Source organism: Colius striatus, chromosome 2 (assembly GCF_028858725.1).
Source record: "Colius striatus isolate bColStr4 chromosome 2, bColStr4.1.hap1, whole genome shotgun sequence".
In the NCBI taxonomy this organism is placed as follows: Eukaryota; Metazoa; Chordata; class Aves; order Coliiformes; family Coliidae; genus Colius; species Colius striatus.
This window is the reverse complement of record NC_084760.1, coordinates 8,934,157-8,952,724: the sequence shown is the minus strand read 5'-3', so window position 1 is coordinate 8,952,724 and position 18,568 is coordinate 8,934,157. Positions and strand designations below refer to the sequence as shown.

The 18,568-nt window shown below is 42.2% G+C and overlaps 1 protein-coding gene across 4 annotated transcripts in view; it reads right to left on the bottom strand.

The window, feature by feature from the left end:
• The window catches only part of RNGTT (RNA guanylyltransferase and 5'-phosphatase), a 195,589-nt gene extending 180,549 nt beyond the window's left edge, over positions 1-15,040 (bottom strand). For 2 of the 4 annotated variants that reach the window (XM_061989755.1, XM_061989756.1), the window contains exons 1-5: positions 14,759-15,039; positions 11,552-11,661; positions 4,030-4,133; positions 3,802-3,890; positions 4-79 (exon numbers count right to left, since the gene is read on the bottom strand). In XM_061989755.1, coding sequence (XP_061845739.1) covers positions 4-79; positions 3,802-3,890; positions 4,030-4,133; positions 11,552-11,661; positions 14,759-14,822 — 443 coding nt within the window. In that variant the 5' untranslated portion in view covers positions 14,823-15,039. Of the gene's footprint in view, positions 1-3; positions 80-3,801; positions 3,891-4,029; positions 4,134-11,551; positions 11,662-13,217; positions 13,237-14,758 lie in introns of those variants that run through there. The other 2 variants (XM_061989754.1, XM_061989757.1) reach the window with 2 other exon arrangements.
• Between the last annotated feature and the right edge of the window lie 3,528 nt (positions 15,041-18,568).

The window sequence follows — 18,568 nt, the reverse complement described above, 5'->3', positions numbered from 1 at the left end:
TACCTCCAGTCCAACTTTTCGACCAAAAAGGCACATATCAGAAATCCAGTTCTATTGAAACCATGTGTGCAATGGACACCTAAACAAGACAAAAAAGGGGAAAATTATTTACAAGGAGTTTTAATAAACATGCTTTATTTTCACAGGTTTATTTTTGGATCCTTCTACCTTCATCAGTAACATTAAGAAGTTATATCCTTTCCTATCAAGGCAGCCTAGATAACATAAGGCACATAAGGCTAAAAAGCAATTTATCATGTTCTTTCTGCAAACTCTTAGCAACAAGAGTATAGGATACTTGAGTTTATCCCCGTTCAAGAGCACTAAACTTAATGAAACTGAAATATGGCTAATGCAGATAAAATTAAAAGTATTTTTTAATGACTGCTCAAATGCTTATCAGAAGACAATACAAATTCAATATTTGTGCTTTTAGTGGATTCAACAAGCATTACATGAATTTCTTACAACCAGGCATAAAAATCAAAACCATATTACCCCACCTCAAACTTGAAAGCAGTGTCAATAGACCACAGCTCTGTCAAATTTGCTATTACTGTGCCAAGACCAGACTTAGTAATATGGAAAGAAAAACCCAAAACCACAAAACACACTACCAAAAAAAATACAACAGTATCATTCCCTTGAATTACTTATCTGTTCAATGTAAGGAAAAAATAATTAAGTCTTCAGCCTCTCTATTACTGAATTCATCCCCCAGTGAAAGGAGGGAGAAAGGCAAACACATTGGAACTTTTTGTCTCTCAAGGCAACAGCACCATCTAGTGAAAAACAAGCCAGTCTGAAAATTTCTGCTATTAAACATGCCATGAAGGATTAAGGCAAGATGTTGCCTCTTACCCTGCATTTTAAATTCTAAATATCAGAGTATTAAAGTTTCCACTAACACCAAGTGCAATTATTCTTAACTTGTGACTATGAAGCGAGTCACTTCAGCTTTTACTGAGTTCCTCATTTCTCTACCACAGTGTCCAGATTTGGGCCACTTTCTACAAGGACACTGAGGTGCTGGAGAGGATCCAGAGATGGGCTACCAAGCTAAGAAAGGATTTGGAGCACGTCTCATGTCAGGAAGGGCTGAGGGATCGGGGGCTGTTTAGCCTGGAGAAAAGAAGGCTCAGGGGAGACCTCGCTCTCTGCAACTATCTGAAAGGAAGCTATAGCAAGGTGGGGGTCGGTCTGTTCTCCCTACTAACAAGCACTAGAACAAGAGGAACAAGAGCAATAAGTTGTTTCATGGGAGGCTCAGGCTGGATGTGAGGAGGAATTTCTTTGCTGCAAGGGTTGTCAGCCATTGGAAGGGGCTGCCCAGGGAGGTGCTGGAGTCACTGTCCCTGGAAGGGTTTCAGAGATGAGTGGATTTTGCACTTAGGGAAATGGCCTAGTGGTTGATAGGGCTGGGACAAAGGCTGCACTCGATCTTTAAGGACTCCAGCCCAAACAATTCTATGATTCTAAGGCAAAAACTACTACAAATTTCTTGGTTTCATCCATTCTAACCATTTAATAATATTAAAAGTCATGTAACTTGCATCAAATCAAATTAATTTTAGCTTCCTTATAGAAATCTGTTACCAGCAATTATTTCACCTTTCTTTTCTGCTTAAGCAAAATTTCTGCATTATTTCCGTAAGGCTGACGGGCATACTCCAGTCCTTCAAGTTGCACAAATAGAGTTTCCATCCTATATTGTTCTAGATGAATAATAAGTTTTGTTCACTTATTCACATCTTAGTCTTTTTTCATATCTAATCTTGACAGTGGAAATGAAATTGCACACAATAGCTATCAGTAAGTCCTGCAGCTGCTACTGTTAACAAGTAGGTTAAGTCAATAATTTTATACACATGACAAAGATAAGAAGCTTCTCAGTAATGAGACCAACAGCTTGGAAAGGAAAGATTATACAGGCTGCAGCACTATCACTGCTGCAGACAGTTTTGCTAAAAAACATCCTCCACGTCCCTCTGATGCTTTGTCAGAGGAAACAAGTGTCCAGAACCAGAGCCAACTTTTTAGTAATTCACAAAAGGGAAATGGAAAAACCTAACATTTCTCTTTCACTATGAAAGCTTAAAGGTTATTTAAAAGCTTACTCAGCACATTATTTTCTTCTTGACTCTTTCTAATCAACTTCTTTTTCTATAGAAATGAAACAACCTAAATAATGGGAGAATATTGCAAAATTTTAAGTCAGAAAGTTAGTGACTAAACACTAAAAATGGCATTTTAAAAGTTGAGATACCAGTTAAACAGGTCTGTTATTTATAGGATATCACTGTGCTATCCATGTTCCATATACACTGCTGTCCACCACAATATCTCAAGTTCTGAAATATTATTCATGACTGAAACTCCTTACTCCCCTTTAGCGGTTTCTCCTTTTTCATATCACATATTTAAATTACAATTACAGAGAAGAAAACGTAGCTCTCAGATTAAAATTGCACTCTAAGTGAAGTAAATAAATACTAAAGTACCTAAAAGAAAGTTATGTGAAAAAGTGTGTGCCCAAATAAAATCTCTAATGTACTAGGGAAAAACAAAAAAGGATTCTCAGTGGTGTCCTGTGACACGACAAGAAGCTATGGGTATAAATTGAAATACAACACCTGTTTATAATATGGGTGAGGCAACACTGAAAGAGGCTGACAGAAGATGTTGTGGAGTCTCCAAGCTTGAGGATGGTCAAAACCCAAATGGGCACAGATCTGAGCAAGCTGTATTAGCTGGCCTTGCTCTAAGGAAGGGCAACTGACAAGCTGATTTCCACACGTCCCTTCCAAACCCACCATTGTACAATTTTATGATTCCCTATGCATCTTAAACTGTATGAACATACCAGTTTAATTTACCAAGCTCTTATCAACAACACATACAACTGTTCCATGCAGTCCTAGGTCACACACTCAGATTCAGGAAGACTGTAGAATTATCATCAAAGGCTTGAGGACAACATCCATTCTGACTCTGGAAACTCATCAAGGAAGTAATTTCTTGTCTCTGACAGTTTGTAGATAGAGCTAAACAATAATATACTTAACAGAAGTCAAAATAAAATGGTTTTTACTAAAATATAAGCCACCCAAAGTAAAGTGAGATGTTTTTTTGGCTCTGAGTAAAAAAAATATTTTAAAAAATATTACAATTATCCCTAAGAACATTCAAATATTCATTGTGAAGCTGTAAACCATGAAAGAAAAACTTATCATAATAGCAGCTACCAATTTCCAGTAATTAATTGGCTGCTTTCTGAAGTTTACTAAAGAATCTCTGATCACAGAATCACAGGTTTGGAAGGGACCTCAAAAGATCATCCAGTGCAACCCCCCTGCCAGAGCAGGACCACCTAGAGTAGGTCACACAGGAACTCGTCCAGGTGGGTTGGAATGTCTCCAGAGAAAAGAGACTCCACAACCCATCTGGGCAGCCCCTTCCAGTGCTCCCTCACCTGAACAGGGAAGAAATTCTTCCTTGTACTTCTTTGGAACATCTTGTGTTCCAGCTTATACCCATTGCCCCTTGTCCTGTCATTGGACACCACTGAGCCTGGCTCCACCTTCCTAACCATTGCAGTGCTCTCTCACCGTTACAGTGAAGAAGTTTTTCCTTATGTTTCTTTGGAATCTCTTACGTTATACATGTATAAACCCTGTACTGAGGAAGCTTCTTTAGTTAAGACTTTTAAGAAAGTGTAGTTATGAGTAAATATTAAATAGATTAAACTGCAAAACCTACTGATGGCTATAAGATGGATAAAATGGATACAAGATAACGTACCTATAAGCTCAGATGGATTCTTATCACTGAAGTGTTCACATACACGGATAAATGTTTCTGTATTCTCAGGTGTAGGGCACTCACCATGCCTGAAAAATAGAGGAACGTAGAGATTAGGAGACAGCTGGGGGAAAGGGAAGAGGGGAAAAAAAAACTCAATAAAATTAGTAACTTCAGTGGCATCTTTCAAATTAAAAGTTAATAATTAAATAAGTGCAGACAACTTACCCTTTACATTGAAGCTTTATATATTTAATCCCCTCTTTTTCTATATCATTCCTATCATAGAATCTAGTGGTGTTGGTCAGGTCTACCAGTAAACCCATTTTAACCTAAAAAACAAAACCAAAGAATAAAATATAAACTTCTATATATGGTTCAAGTGCATAAACACTAAATTGCTAATAGTATCAAAATTAAAAGCAATAGCAGGCTACACATGCAATTTAAAAGTTCTGACATATTTCATTTGTTCATAAAAGTCTGTATTTTACCATCATCACAGTTACTTGTGTTTCTTTGTGAAAGCTGGCATCTGAATTAGAACCAGCCATCAACTCAAAAACTTCAGCCTGTTTCTGCATTTCTAAACAAAACAGACCAGCTAACAGCAGGAAAGAATCTGGTAAAGAATTATTTTACTATGTTAAAAGATAAGTAAGGTAGAAACAGGCTCTCCTATACTTTAAGTGGAACAATATTAAACATTGGCAGAGTGGAAGTATCATAAGAATACTCTACTGAGAGTTATATATAAATACACTCTTAGAAAAGACCTCACCTTAATTTACCATCCATTAAATGAAGAGTACAAAACATTTTCAAGTTTAAACAAATAAAACAATCTCTTAGATGTTCAGAAACATTTTATTCAAAGCTAAAATGTGAAACAACTTGAAATCTTCAAAGATGCTGGCAGCAATTAAGGTGGCAGTGTCAACCACTCAGATGTTCGGATGCATCTTAATTCAGGCTGTCTCACCCACTCTAATGTGTCCCCTTGTGTATTAACTTAATTTGTTCAGTGTTTGGTTTTTGTAGCTGTAAGGCAGCCTTGTGGAAGTTACTATGTTTGGGGAAAAAAAACAACAAATAAGACAGAAAGAAGAAATTCCACTGGGTGGCATCCAACACACAGAGAACGTCAGCAAAATGCATCCTACTGATTCCTGCTCCAAACAAGATTTCCACCAATCTCCCAGTATTACTGTGCAAAAAGAGCTCACTGACATAAATGTGTACTGAAAGTATTCCTGGTTTCCTGCCTTAGAAATGCAAGTAATTGCTTTTGGTCAAAATGTTGAATGTCGTGCTTTCAAGCAGGATCTTCACCATGAAACCAGGTGTCTTTTTAAACAGCATTTTAAGAATAGTAGTTTAGCAAAATCCTTGTTCCACAGCTTTGTCTTTATTTAAAGTTCTGACAATAGTGCACTTAAAAATGCATTCACACTGAAGCATTTTACACATGTGAAAGCATAGAGGAACACTGCATCTTCTTCATTATATTTAACACTCCAGCACATATTCACAAACAGGATTCGTATCAAATTTTCTTTACCTTAAGGGCAAGAGGCTGGCAATGATTCAGCAGCACAGTTGCAAGAATTACAACTTAAAACACTGCTTCCAGAAAATTCAGGAAAGATAAATTACAACTGGAATACAGTTCAGAAATAGTTGTTTCACATGGATATGTTGTTCAGCAGACTTCAAAGAACAAATCTACAACTATCTGCAAAGGTAGTTATTCACTGTATTCAAAGTTGTAAAGATATATTTTCCTAATACTTTTATACTTTCCTAAAAGTTTATCAGATCTTAAAAAGCATTGTGTTATATCAGCAGCTTTAAGCATTTGGAATGTAATACCCAAATCATAGCATGGTAGGGGTTGAAAGGGACCTTTAGAGGTCATCTAGTCCAACTCCCCTGCAGAAGCAGGTTCACCTAGATCAGGTCACATAGGAACATGTCCAGGCGGGTCTTGAAGACCTCCAAGGAAGGAGCCTCCACACCCTCCCTGGGCAGCCTGTGCCAGGGCTCCCTCATCTCAACATTGAAAGAGTTTTTTCTTATATTTAAGTGCAACTTTTTCTGTTCCAGCTTCATCCCATTACCCCTTCTCCTGTTGCTAGCTACTGTAGAAAAAAACGGATGTCCCAACCTCCTGACACCCACTCTTTATGTACCTGTAAATGTTAATAAGATCTCCCCTCAGTCTCCTCTTCTCCAGACTAAACAGCCCCAGTTCCTGCAGCCTTTCCTCCTATGAAAGATGTTCCAGTCCCCTGATCATCTTGGTGGCCCTGCACTGGCCTCTCTCCAGCAGTTCTCTGTCCCTCTTGAGCTGAGGAGCCCAGAACTGGACACAGGACTCCAGATCAGGCCTCACCAGGGCAGAGGAGAGGGGCAGCAGAACCTCCCTTGACCTGCTGCCCACACTCTTCTTGATGCATCCCAGGCTGCCATTGGCTTCTTAGCCACGAGGGCATATTGCTGGCTCATATTTAGCTTACTATCAATCAGGACTCCCAGATCTCTCTCTGCAGAGCTGCTCTTCAGCAGTTCAACCCCCAGCCTGTACTGGTGCAGGGGGTTGTTCCTTCCCAGATGCAGGACTCTGCATCAGTTTTGAATTTCTCCTTGTTTACTGCAACTTTGTGTACTGTACTTAGAATGCTTTATTTACTTTTATTACTGTGTTTTGCAGAAATACAAGCTACTTCAGTAGGGGTCCAGCTGACAAAAATGTTACATCACCTAAAACTTCAAATATTTAGTGTCAGTCAAGTCACTAAGCACAGAGACTGACAGCATACTAGTCAGTGATAATTTTTCTAGGATGTGTATAAAAGGCAATTAATTCAATGATTACTTTCCTCCCCCTCCATTCTCAACATTTAGCAAGGATCTCACACCACTTAATCACAGACTCATAGAATGGTAGGAGTTGGAAGCGACCTTTAGAGATCATCTAGTCCAACCCTCCCATCAAAGTTGGTCCACCTAGAGATCAGGTCACACAGGAAAGTGTCCAGACAGGTTTTGAAGACCTCCAAGAGGAGCCTCCATATCCCCCCTGGGCAGCCTGTGCCAGGCCTCCTTCACCTCAACAGGGAAATAGTTTTCGTTATGTTTCAATGGAACTTTTCATGTTCCAGCTTCATCCCATTACCCCTTGTCCTGTTGCTAGATACAACAGAAAAAAGGGATGCCCCAGCCTCCTGACAGCCACCATTTAGAAACTTGTAAATATTAATGAGATCCCCCTTCTAATGAGTCTCCTCTTCTCTAGACTACATAGCCATGCTAGTAATACTATGCTTGTTCTGACCAGCCATAATTCTTACCTATAGAACAGACCCTAGAACACATGTTTATCATGCAGGTGCTTTGCTGTGCCCTAAAACCCTGACATCACACCTGTCATCACAGCCATCATCTCTCAAACACAAAATGTGCTCCTAGAAAGCTCTTAATAGGAGCTTCTTTTTGAAAGACTACCTAAGTTAAAATAGTCACCCAGTGGAAAGAAAAATACTTCTAAAAATCAATTAAAAAACCCCACAAAAAAGCCAGTGTCCAGAAAGTGCCAGTTTCCAGAAAGCCAGTGTCTGGATCAACATCTTCCAGTCCACCACACCCATTGAATGACACAGATTTCAAAACACAATCTTACATCATTGAGCAACACTCACTAAAACATACATTTCTTTCTTGCAGGGACTGTTACAACACTACAATCTTAGACATCACTCTGAAACACAATTGAAAATAGTTCTTTTGGGTTTTTTGCTTTTATATTGTAGATGACTGGATGGAATGAACAAAAAAAGCCACTCTTCAATAGCTTGAAATTCTCATCTTTTATGCCCAATAATACCAACAGCTTCTCAACACCTCCATCATGCTCATACTAATTTTGGCCAGGCTCTCTATGTCCTCCTAGAGTTAGGAAAGCCTTTCTCCTTGGTTTCACACATCCCAGCTATCACCCTCTATTATTGCATTGAGCAGATGCACTTCTGCTGCTGTGCACTTAAATGGGCTTAGCTACGCTCCCCTTGTGTGACCCCACAAGTTTCACATTACACACTGGAACTTGAAAACACCCACCCCAGGAGGCAGAGAGCATACTACAATACACTGAATTCCTTCCAGTCCCGGGATTTTTTTCTTGCATTTTTTTATTCAAGGAAAATAGTTTAAACCAGGAATTGAACTGATCTGTGAGAACAACCACATGGCTGAAAAGTGACAACTAGTTTCCCCAATAGTAACATTGCAATTTCAGCATCCTAATTGTCCAAGCATTCTTTTGAGTTAACTAATGTCTTAGCTCTTCATAGCAGCAACAAAACTACCTTTTATAAAGCATAAACAGTACTAACCTACCAACTCAAGAACAAAATAAAAGAAATAAAATTATTCATAGTGTCACCAACTTGCTCCTGCAGTTCTTTTTATGAGACCATTAACACACCATGTCAGTATTGTCCATCAGAAGAAAAACAGGATTGCTGTCCTTTATTAAATCAAGTTTCTAACAATCAGATTTTCAGCAATGAGCTCCAAGAGAAAAAACCAGAAAGAGTTGCACAGGAAGCCTAATAGAAAAATTCCCTCCCAGAGAGATGGTGTCTTAAACACCGAACCAACACCTTCAAAAATCTCTGGTAGCAGAAACATCTCACTGTTACCAAAATCCAGTTGTAAAAGTTTCCGCTGAAGTTTATTATTTGGGAGATACATAATCAGAGAATCTTAATGGCTGGAAGGGACCGCAAAAGCTCATCCAGTGCAACCCCCCTGTCAGAGCAGGACCACCTAGAGTAGGTCACACAGGAACTCGTCCAGGTAGGTTTGAATGTCTCCAGAGAAGGAAACTCCACACCCCATCTGGGCAGCCCCTTCCAGTGCTCCCTCACCTCAACAGGGAAGAAATTTTTCCTTTTATTTCTTTGGAACCTCTTCTGTTCCAACTTGTACCCTTTGTCCTATCACTGGCCATCACTGAGAGCAGCCTGGCTCCATCCTCCTGACACCCACCCTTTACATATTTGTAAACATGAATGAGACCACCCCTCAGTCTCCTCCAAGTTGAAGAGCCCCAGCTCCCTCAGCCTTTCATCAGAAGGGAGATGCTCCACTCCATCATCTTTGTAGCTCTGTGCTGAACTCTCTCCATCAGCTCCCTGTCCTTCTTTAACTGAGGGGCCCAAAACTGGACCAAATATTTTAGATAATCAGGTGTTAGAAGTGATTAATTCTGCAAAATCTTATCAGTCAAATACACTGCAGTAAAATGATGTGAGCCATGCACAGTAAGTTAAGACTGCCTTGGGAAACCCACTTTTCAAAGGCCTCCTCCATTGCACATACATCTCATTGCCAGATTGTTGAGAATCTGCTGTTCAGCAAACATAGGACTCCAGTAACCCATTGCATATCTCAGAAAATTAAAAATCATACATTCCCAAGTGTTAGCAAACACTTAGCAACAACAGCAGGATTCAAGATAATGTAATGGATTTGATGAGAATTGGGAATTGGACTGACTTTGTACGTTCTGCTTGTTAACCAAAATTACCAAAGCACAAGTGAGGATCCTCATGCTGGTGACTGTACTACCAGATTCTAATAATCCAATGTCACTCAAGACGTTACAAGTTTGTAGTATTGCAACAATACTGATTAATGTGCCTAGTAGAAAGGCTATGAAGGCTCATCATGATTTCCCTTTTGATGACAAACCATTAACAAGCACACAGTCAAAAATGTTGAGTATGTCTCTGAAGTCTCCTGTAACTTCAGATTACTTTAAGTCACGCGTAAGATTGGATTTGGAATATTTCTAGGCGTGCTCATTACAGCTGGTCAGAGTCACAATCAACATAGAACCATAGAATCATTTCAGCTGGAAGAGACCTTTAAGTTCATAAAGCCCAGCCTTTGTCCCAGCCCTATCAACCACTAGACAATTTTCTTAAATGCAACATCCACCCATCTCTGAAACCTCTCCAGGGATGGTGACTCCAGCACCTCCCTGAGCAGCCCCCTGACAACCCTTGCAGCAAAGAAATTCCTCTTCATATCCAGCCTGAACCTCCCCTGGTGCAACTTGAGGCTGTTTCCTCCTGTTCTAGTGCTTGTTACATAATGCATAAAAGAGAAACTCAAATAGAACTTAGATGCAGAGATCCCAGACTTCAAACAAGAAAAATCTTATCAGTTCAAGCACCTGAGAACAGGAACATATGCTTCACTGATAGTATTATCACATTAAACCACACTTCTACTGCTGCTACACTGAGTAGCTCACTGTCTACTTCATACTTCCACATAAGTAAGATTCATAAAATTAAGATTTCCCACATTTTAGTACCCCATTCTTCTGATATTTCAGCTCTGACATCATGAAATAAGGTGGGAATTAATTAAACTCAGATGAACATGAAAAAAAAAACCCAAAAAATACAGAAAAAAACATGCCACTAGCATCATTAGTTTTATAGCAACAACCAAGGGTGCAAACCTTCTACATAACAGTTCAATAAACAGAACATAGTAATTAAGATGTAATTCTTTCTTTGCCTGAGAGGTCCAAAATCCCATTTCCTACATTTCCACATTCAGTGGACTCTGCACAACACTTGACCTATGTAAAAGACTGGAAGGTCCATTCCTCACCTTTATCATCAAAGTTTTGCTACAGTGCAGAACAACATGCAAGTTGAAGGAAACAGACAGAAACGAGCAAAATAAATAATGAAGAGATAAGGCAGAAGCACAACTCTGTAACTCAATTATAAAGGCATCCACTCTCCTTCCTGGATCCCAAACCATGCTCCTGACTTTAACTATCTGAAGTTTGACAACATCTCTCCAAGATGCAACAGTAGTCACAGAATCATCTCAAGGCTTGGAAGGGACCTCAAAAGCTCCTCCAGTCCAACCACCCTGCCGGAGCAGGACCACCTAGAGTAGGTCACACAGGAACTCATCCAGGTGGGTTTGAATGTCTCCAGAGAAGGAGACTCCACAGCCCATCTGGGCAGCCCCTTCCAGTGCTCCCTCACCTCAACAGGGGAGAAGTTTTCCTTATGTTTCTTTGGAACCTTTTCTGTTCCAGCTTGTACTCGTTGTCCCTTGTCCTATCATTGGCCATTACTGATAATAGCCTGACTTCATCCTCCTAACAGCCACCCTTTATGTATTTGTAAACATGAATGAGGTCACCCCTCAGTAACCTCTTTTCCAAGCTAAAGAGCCCCAGCTCCCTCAGCCTTTCATCAGAAGGGAGATGCTCCACTCCATCATCTTTGTAGGCCTGCGCTGAGTGAGGCTCTTGCTGCTAATACAGTGAATGAGCTGGAGGCTTTTGCACAATTCTTGCCTAAAAGAAAGCAGCTTTGGAAATTTAGGAGAAAACCTGAAAATGTGCACAAAAGCAAAAACAATTTCTATACAGATGTATCAAAGGAAGCTATCATAGAATCACAGACTGGTGTGGGTTGGAAGGGACATCTGAAGATGATCTGGTTCAATTCCCCTGAAAAAGCAGGTCCAACTAGATCAGGTCACACAGGAACATGTCCAGGAGTGTTTGAAGACCTCCAGAGAAGGAGCCTCCACACCCTCCCTGGGCAGCCTGATCAGCCACTTTTCTCTTAAATCTGAAAAGTAACATTTGAATAAACATCAATAATGAAAATCACATTGCAATTACTAGAAAATTTAACTTTACCTTCAGACTCTTTAAGTAGTTGGATAACATACTCGGGTGAAAGCGATTTTCTTCAGCAACCTGTTCATCGTATCTTGGTCCCAACATTGTCTTCAAAGGTAAAAACTTTCCTATGAAAGATAACCAAATTTTGCAACATTTTATGTATACTTATGGGTATGTACACTTACCATTCAACAATTTAAAAGCAACATGCTGAACAGATTTAGAGGTTTCCCTTCAATGGAAAATTGTCACAGGGAAAGTATCAAGAATAGCTGAATTGGAATTCAACTCAGAATTCACAAAGCAGTTTAGAAGAAATTAAAAGGAACACAGGTCACCTCATCTAAAAACAAGGTAATTTAACAGTTTTAGCCACAATAGGTATATAACAGATGCCTAGGAAAGAGTGACTAATGATGATAATGGAAATCCATCATCAGATTATTCTCCACAACTACAAGCTCAGCAACGTCCTGAACCAGAGGTGTTATTCTTCTCTTGAAGGTGCTATCTCATGCACCTTATACAATCATATGCAACCCATACCATAATGCAATATGGATGTTTTTAATAATATCTCACTTCTGCCTGCTGCATGTACATGTAAGACAGGATTAATTAACATGAATCAATAGAAGGAGACTGGTAGACACCACTGAGACATTTCAGTAGTTTTTCCATGACAAAATCAAAAAGAGATTGAGTTTTCAGTGGTTGTAACAAGCAGATACCTGCAGAGATGGCAATGCCAAGGAAGTAAAAATGAAGCAACCTGATCACTTCACAGAATCACAGAGTGGTAGGGGTTGGAAGGGACCTTTAGAGATCATCTAGTCCAACCCCCCTGTAGAAGCAGGTCCACCTAGATCCAGGGCAGGTCTTGAAGACCTCCAAGGAAGGAGTCTCCTCACCCTCCCTGGGCAGCCTGTGCCCTCACAGGAAAGGAGTTTTTCCTTCCACTTTATATCTACAAGTTCAAAGAAAGCTCTTTTCATCACATTTGTGACTGAGATGCTTCCACAAAGCACTAAATGTGAATATGTGTCACTCTGAAGAACTGTTGTACCATAGAACCAGAAAGCAGCAGAAAAACACCAATATTTAAAGAAGTAAACTGAGAGACATGGATCAATTCAACTCAATCAGAATGAAGGATTCTGTTAACCTGAATGAACCTAACCTCACCAACAGAAGAGCTCCAGGCCTCAGCAGGGCTTGTATTTGAGGTCACCCAAAAATTTTAGATACCACAACCATGAGGAGGGTCAAGATGGAATGTTTGATGAATATTAGACCACAGAAGCCAGACAAACTTTATTACTCAGCAACATTATTACTACTACACTATCAGATGGGAATAAAGTCATGCACAGATGCTTACAAATTTGATTGAAATGCTAATAAAAACTAGGATATAACACATCTGGGAGGTAGCAGAAACATCAATAAACTCTAAAAATTATCTCTCAATAAAGCTGTTAGATGCCTTTGAACATCAAAACAGTAAAAAAAGAGAGAAGATTGATGATACACTATGACTTTTGGTAAGTTGTACACACTAAAAAAACCCCAAAAGTCAGGTGAACTCATACAGAAACACATTATGACAAAGCAGCTAAAAATAATGAAGCAGTGCACAGTAACTTCTTGTGCAGGATCACACCAAATGGAAAAGAATTACCTTGCAGTTACTGAATAGACACACACATAAGCAGTGACCTCACAGTAGATGACATGCTGATGACCTGCATTCTGGCTTACTCTGTGCTGTTATTTTTGAGAAGCCCTGGCTTAAAAGACAGACAAGCAAACAAAAGTGACAACTTCTAGAGATCAAGAACTTGCTGAGAAGAAAAATAGTGTCATCAGTCTATTCTTGTCATAGTCAAAGGCTAAAAACTCAAGCTCTCCAGTCTCTTAGTAGACAACTCTTATTAGGCACAAAGCAATGCATTTGCTAGCAACTGGGGGAAAAAAAGACATAATGGAAAGGAGCAATATGACTCTTGTTATTTAATTGAGTTGTTTTAAATGAGTTTAATTAAATTGTTATTTAAGTTCAGAGAAATATAAAGAATTTAAACACTGATAAATACCAAACAAGGCTTATTAATGGGAAGATTAAGCCTACTGAGATATATCTCATCATGTTCTAAATAAACCTGTCATTGGTGTCTTCAGTTCCACAACAAAACGGTATCAAAAAACCCACAAGAAGATGATGCAGAAACGTGGGACACAAAATGCAGGAGTTGTAACCTTATAAAGGAAAGAAGAGCTTAAGAAAACTAAAAAGAGGAAAGTTTGTTTACTCTATCTCATACCAGGCAGTAGGGGAAACATTTATCTGAAGTCAGCAGGGTAGTCAACTCACAATCAAAACATGTAGGTTTACATAATACCTAATTCACTGCCACTAGATGCCAGCAAGGCTAGATACCAAGCAACAACTGAGACAGAGTGTGTTACCGGTAAAAACATCCAAGATGACAACACTTACTGACAAAACCTGAAACACAAAACATTGGAGATGGACATTTCAGCCCATCCTCCAGCTAAATAGCTTAGGAATACACCACTGACTGACAGTTCACTGTGAGTCATCCCAGCAACTGATCAACACTGGTAAACATCAGAGCCTTTAGGAAAATAAACAAACAAACACGGAAGAGGACTCGTCAGAGCAGAGGTATGCTCCAGCACGGCAGCTTCTGCACGGCCGGCTGCCGTCCCTCATCAGGCGTGACAGATGGGAAAAGTTTTAGTCCTGAACTTAACCAGTGCGAAGCGAGAACCCAGCACGATGGCTCTCGAGAGCAGAAGAGGGTCTGTGCCCCTGCAAAAGGGAGCCGAGAGGAATCGGTTTCAGGGCTCGCACTAGCCGAAGGGTGGGTGCGCGAGCCCTCGTGCTGACGGCAAAGCCCTGCTGCGTGCTGGGCTCAAGGGAAAACAATCGCCGCACGGGAAGGCGGCACCGGGACAAACACGGGCCAGCGGCGCTCAGGCGGGATCGGCCGCATCAAGGACAAAGAGCCCCGGCCGGCCCGGAGGGCAAGGGGCCGCGGTGGTCCCAAGGAGCGGGAAGCAGGGGGTAGGCAAGCCCGGCGGGCAGGGGAGCGCAGCGGAGAGGAGATAACTGCGGCCACGCAGCTGCTCGGGGATGAAACGGAACGGGACGGGACAGGCAGGACTGGGCCGGGCCGGGCCGGACCGGGCGCTCACCTGCCACGGGCTGCCCTCTCCTGGGGCAGTGGAGCCAGCGCGGCGGGATCTTGTTGTAGGACATGTCGTGGGCCGGGCGGCCGCAGCCCGCCCGCGGAGGGAAGGGGAAGGGAGAAAGGGGTGCGGGGCGGGCGCGACCCCGGGGCGCTCAGCGGCGCCGGCAGCCCCTCGCCCGCGGCGCCTTCATTCAGACCCAGCTCCGCCTCAGCCGCCGCCGGCCCACACTGCACCGCGGCCGCCGCTTCCGCTTCCTGGGGGCGGCGGGGCTTAGCCGCCGCCTGCCCGGCCCGGCACGGCACGGCCCGAGCCTGGCGCCGGCGGGCCGCGAGGCCGGGCTGAGGCTTTAGGGAGGGATGGAGGGGAGCGGGGAAACGGCTGCGCGGCAAGTGTCAGGCTGCGGGGCCGGTAGCGGGAAAGGCGGCGCGGGCGCGGGGCTCGGCTGAGGCTGCCCCCTCGTCTCTGGAACAAAGAGGGGAAACGGGGTGGGAAACGACTCGCGGTGGGAATTAAGGCAGTTGTAACTCGGGAGACGAGCGCAGTAGCTCAGGTTCCTCAGGATGGGAAGGAGGTAGCCGCAGCCCGCTGTGGGGCCAGCCGTCACAAAGCGGCGGGGGCGGGGCGAGAGGCAGCTGGAGGAGGAGCCGCTGCTGCGGCAGCAACCGGAGCGGCGGGACTCGCTCGGGACGGCTGCTACGCGTGGGAACACTGCCTGGGCTTCAGGCACTTGAAAGAGAAAGTAATTGAAGGCTACTAAAGTAGCAAGTGACGTCAGGCTCGGGAAACGTCCTGAGCTGAAAATAGCTGGCGGCTTGCACAGACGTGCTTGCCCTACTTTAAGTTTCCCCTGGATGTTCCCTTATAGCCAGGACTGGAAGTGAAAATAGGTGGATCCCCGTTCCAGTTGTTCTAGTCTGCATGTAGGACATTTGCTAGTGTAGCAGAGGTGCCCCCTTCTTCTTTTGTAAAAAGGCATGGCCAGAACGGTTAGGTTTGCAGAGATGTCCATGTAACAAAAACTGTGTTTCTGTGTAAAATCCCAGTGAGAATTCTCCATGGGCTTAAAGCAGTCTACTTACCTGGGCTCTGATGAGGAATTGTAGCTTGGCAGTGTTTGCCTAGATAAAAGGAATATTTAAGGTTGTGGTGAAGTTTAATGCAGCAAGAGTCCCATGCAGCTGCTTTTAAGGCAGTGAAGTCCCATGCAGCCACTCGCTGTCTTTTTCCCACAGCAGGATAGGGTAAGAGCCAGAAGGGTAAAAGTGAGAAAACTCATTAGTTCATTGAAAGATAAGAGAAAATAAGGAATTCACTCACAGCTTCCCATTGGCAAGCAGGTGTTTAGCCATTTCCAGGTAACTAGGGCTCCATCACAAACAGTTACATGATAACAAACGCCCTAACTCCAAATGTCCTCGTGTTTCTCTTCCCAGTTTTTATTGCTGAGCACATCATCATTGGGTCTGATACATTGCTTTGGTCAGTTGGGGTCAGCTGTCCCAGGTGTGTCACCTCTCAAATTCTTGTGCCCCCCCACCCCCTGGCAGGGCAGTGTGAGAAGCAGGAAAAGTCTTGATGCTGCTCAAGCACTGTTCAGCTTTAGCTAAAACATCCCTGTGTTACCAGCAGTGTTTTGGTCACAAATCTGAAATACAGCATCTTACAAGCTACTGTGAGGAAAATTGTCCTAGCCAAAAATGGTGCAGGTGGCTTCAGTGAAGCATTAAGAAACAACAGCAGTAAATTATACTGGTTTTCATAGTTTATTTTTAGATACTTGCATTTCAGTACCGTTCTGTCTGAACTTTCTGTTTTCCTCTAAGCCAGGTGTGCTGCCTTTGCCCGTCAGTATGTGCAACAGCTTGCAGAACTAAGCAGCAATGTGTAGAGATGCAACAGGGAGCCCTGAGGTTCTGTGAACACATCAAAACAAGGGAAATCATTTGATCTGTCTAGAATTTATGAAAAACTTCATCAAGCAGTGACTGTGTTTCCTGCTGCATCTTATCACTCTAGATTTTATTAGACATAGCTTCTTCCCTAGAATATCCTCTGATAGTAACTGAGGTGGTCGGTTAAGTACTTTGCATACCTGAGTCATTAGGTTCCCTTCCTACACTGGAAGGCTCTGAATGTTGTCCTCTAATGCTTTTGTCATCATCAGATAGTCATCTTCTCATTCTAACCAAAATCAAAAGTCATGCTACAGTGAGAGGCTGTATTATTTATCCTAATACACTTCCATCAAAACGATACTCCTAACGATATCTGAACTATAGTGCTGATCTTTCCTTTACGAGACAACCAGTTGGACACCAGGTGGTGCTGAAGACCAGCCAGAAGAGAAAGCGAAACGAGTGCGAGGAACTGCAAGATTGTCGGTTTCTGGTTTCAATAAATTAGGAGTAACATACAGTACTATCAGCAGCTTGGCAAAAATAGCAACGAAAGCATTCGCAGAGGTGAAGGATAGTACAAATATGATGAATGAGCAATAATCTCTGTTATCGTATAAAGAATCTGCTGTGTTTTTTAAAACAAACAGCAGTTACAGAGCAAAAATATTGTGTGGAGATGTGAGGGAGCACTGGAAGGGACTGCCTAGATGGGTTGTGGAGTCTCCTTCTCTGGAGACATTCAGACCCACCTGGGTGAGTTCCTGTGTGACCTGCTCTAGGTGGTCCTGCTCTGGCAGAGGGGTTGCACTGGATGATCTTTCGAGATCCCTTCCAACCCTTGAGATTCTGTGACATCAGGTACCAAAAATGATGACAGTTTGAAGCCAGTTGTTGAATAAGAAAGGAAGCAGGTTGTTCCTTTCTTTTCCCCCAGCAAAGCAGTGCCACAGATTCTATTGAGCAAGATGAGTCGTGTTCTGTTGATCAGTTGATGGTGACTTAGGAATGCTGGTTTTCATCTACATTTTAAACTGAGTGTTATAAATCATGCTATAAGTATGATATTAAGAAGTGAAACACAGAACAGGGAATATAGAAGCAGGGACTAATCCCTGTTTCCATCATCATTGTTCAGCATATTCTGGATGGAATTTTACATGGGGAAAATTCAGTCACCAAAAAGTCCAGTATTCTCCAGCAGAGTAATGGTCACATCTGAGAACATGTTGCTGTGTTGCCTCTCACAGACACAACATGGATTTCAAGTGACTGAAGTGACTGTTTACTCATAATGTGCTCTGGCATTACCTCAGTGAGGTGACCTTCGGATCTGGAGAACTTGGGTTACCTACAGCTGGTGCTCCCTGTTGTGCATATATGTAGTTTACACTGGACTTTGCCATGTTAGATACTTTGAAACAATTTGCACAGGCATGGGATGACGTTTGAGGGTGACATCAGTCTGAGCAGACACCCTTTCCTGTTTGACCTTGTGACATTTAATACTTAAGATGACTTTTCTTTCTGATGCACCAGCTGAGGACACTAAGTTCCTGGAATCTTCACGTGACTCTGTGAAGCAGATAAAGCTGTGTTTGAGCTAGGAACACGTAGGTGGGTGTAGCGGTTGTTTGAAGGATTGCATTTAGAAGGCAACTGCAAGTGTTCTAATAGTCTATGATCTAACATTCTCTGTTTTCTGTATATCAATTCACTTTATCTACAGCCACGAAGATGCCTATATCCATTAACTGGTTTCTGCTTGCCACTTTCAATCCTTTTCCTGGCAGAGCAGACACTGCAATTAAGTCTTTTGTCCCAAGATGCAGTTCATCCTCTCTGCCATCAGTATGTTGACTTCTTTGGTTTCAGCTCAGCCACATTGTTTCAGGTGGCGGAGAGCTGTATTTGAATT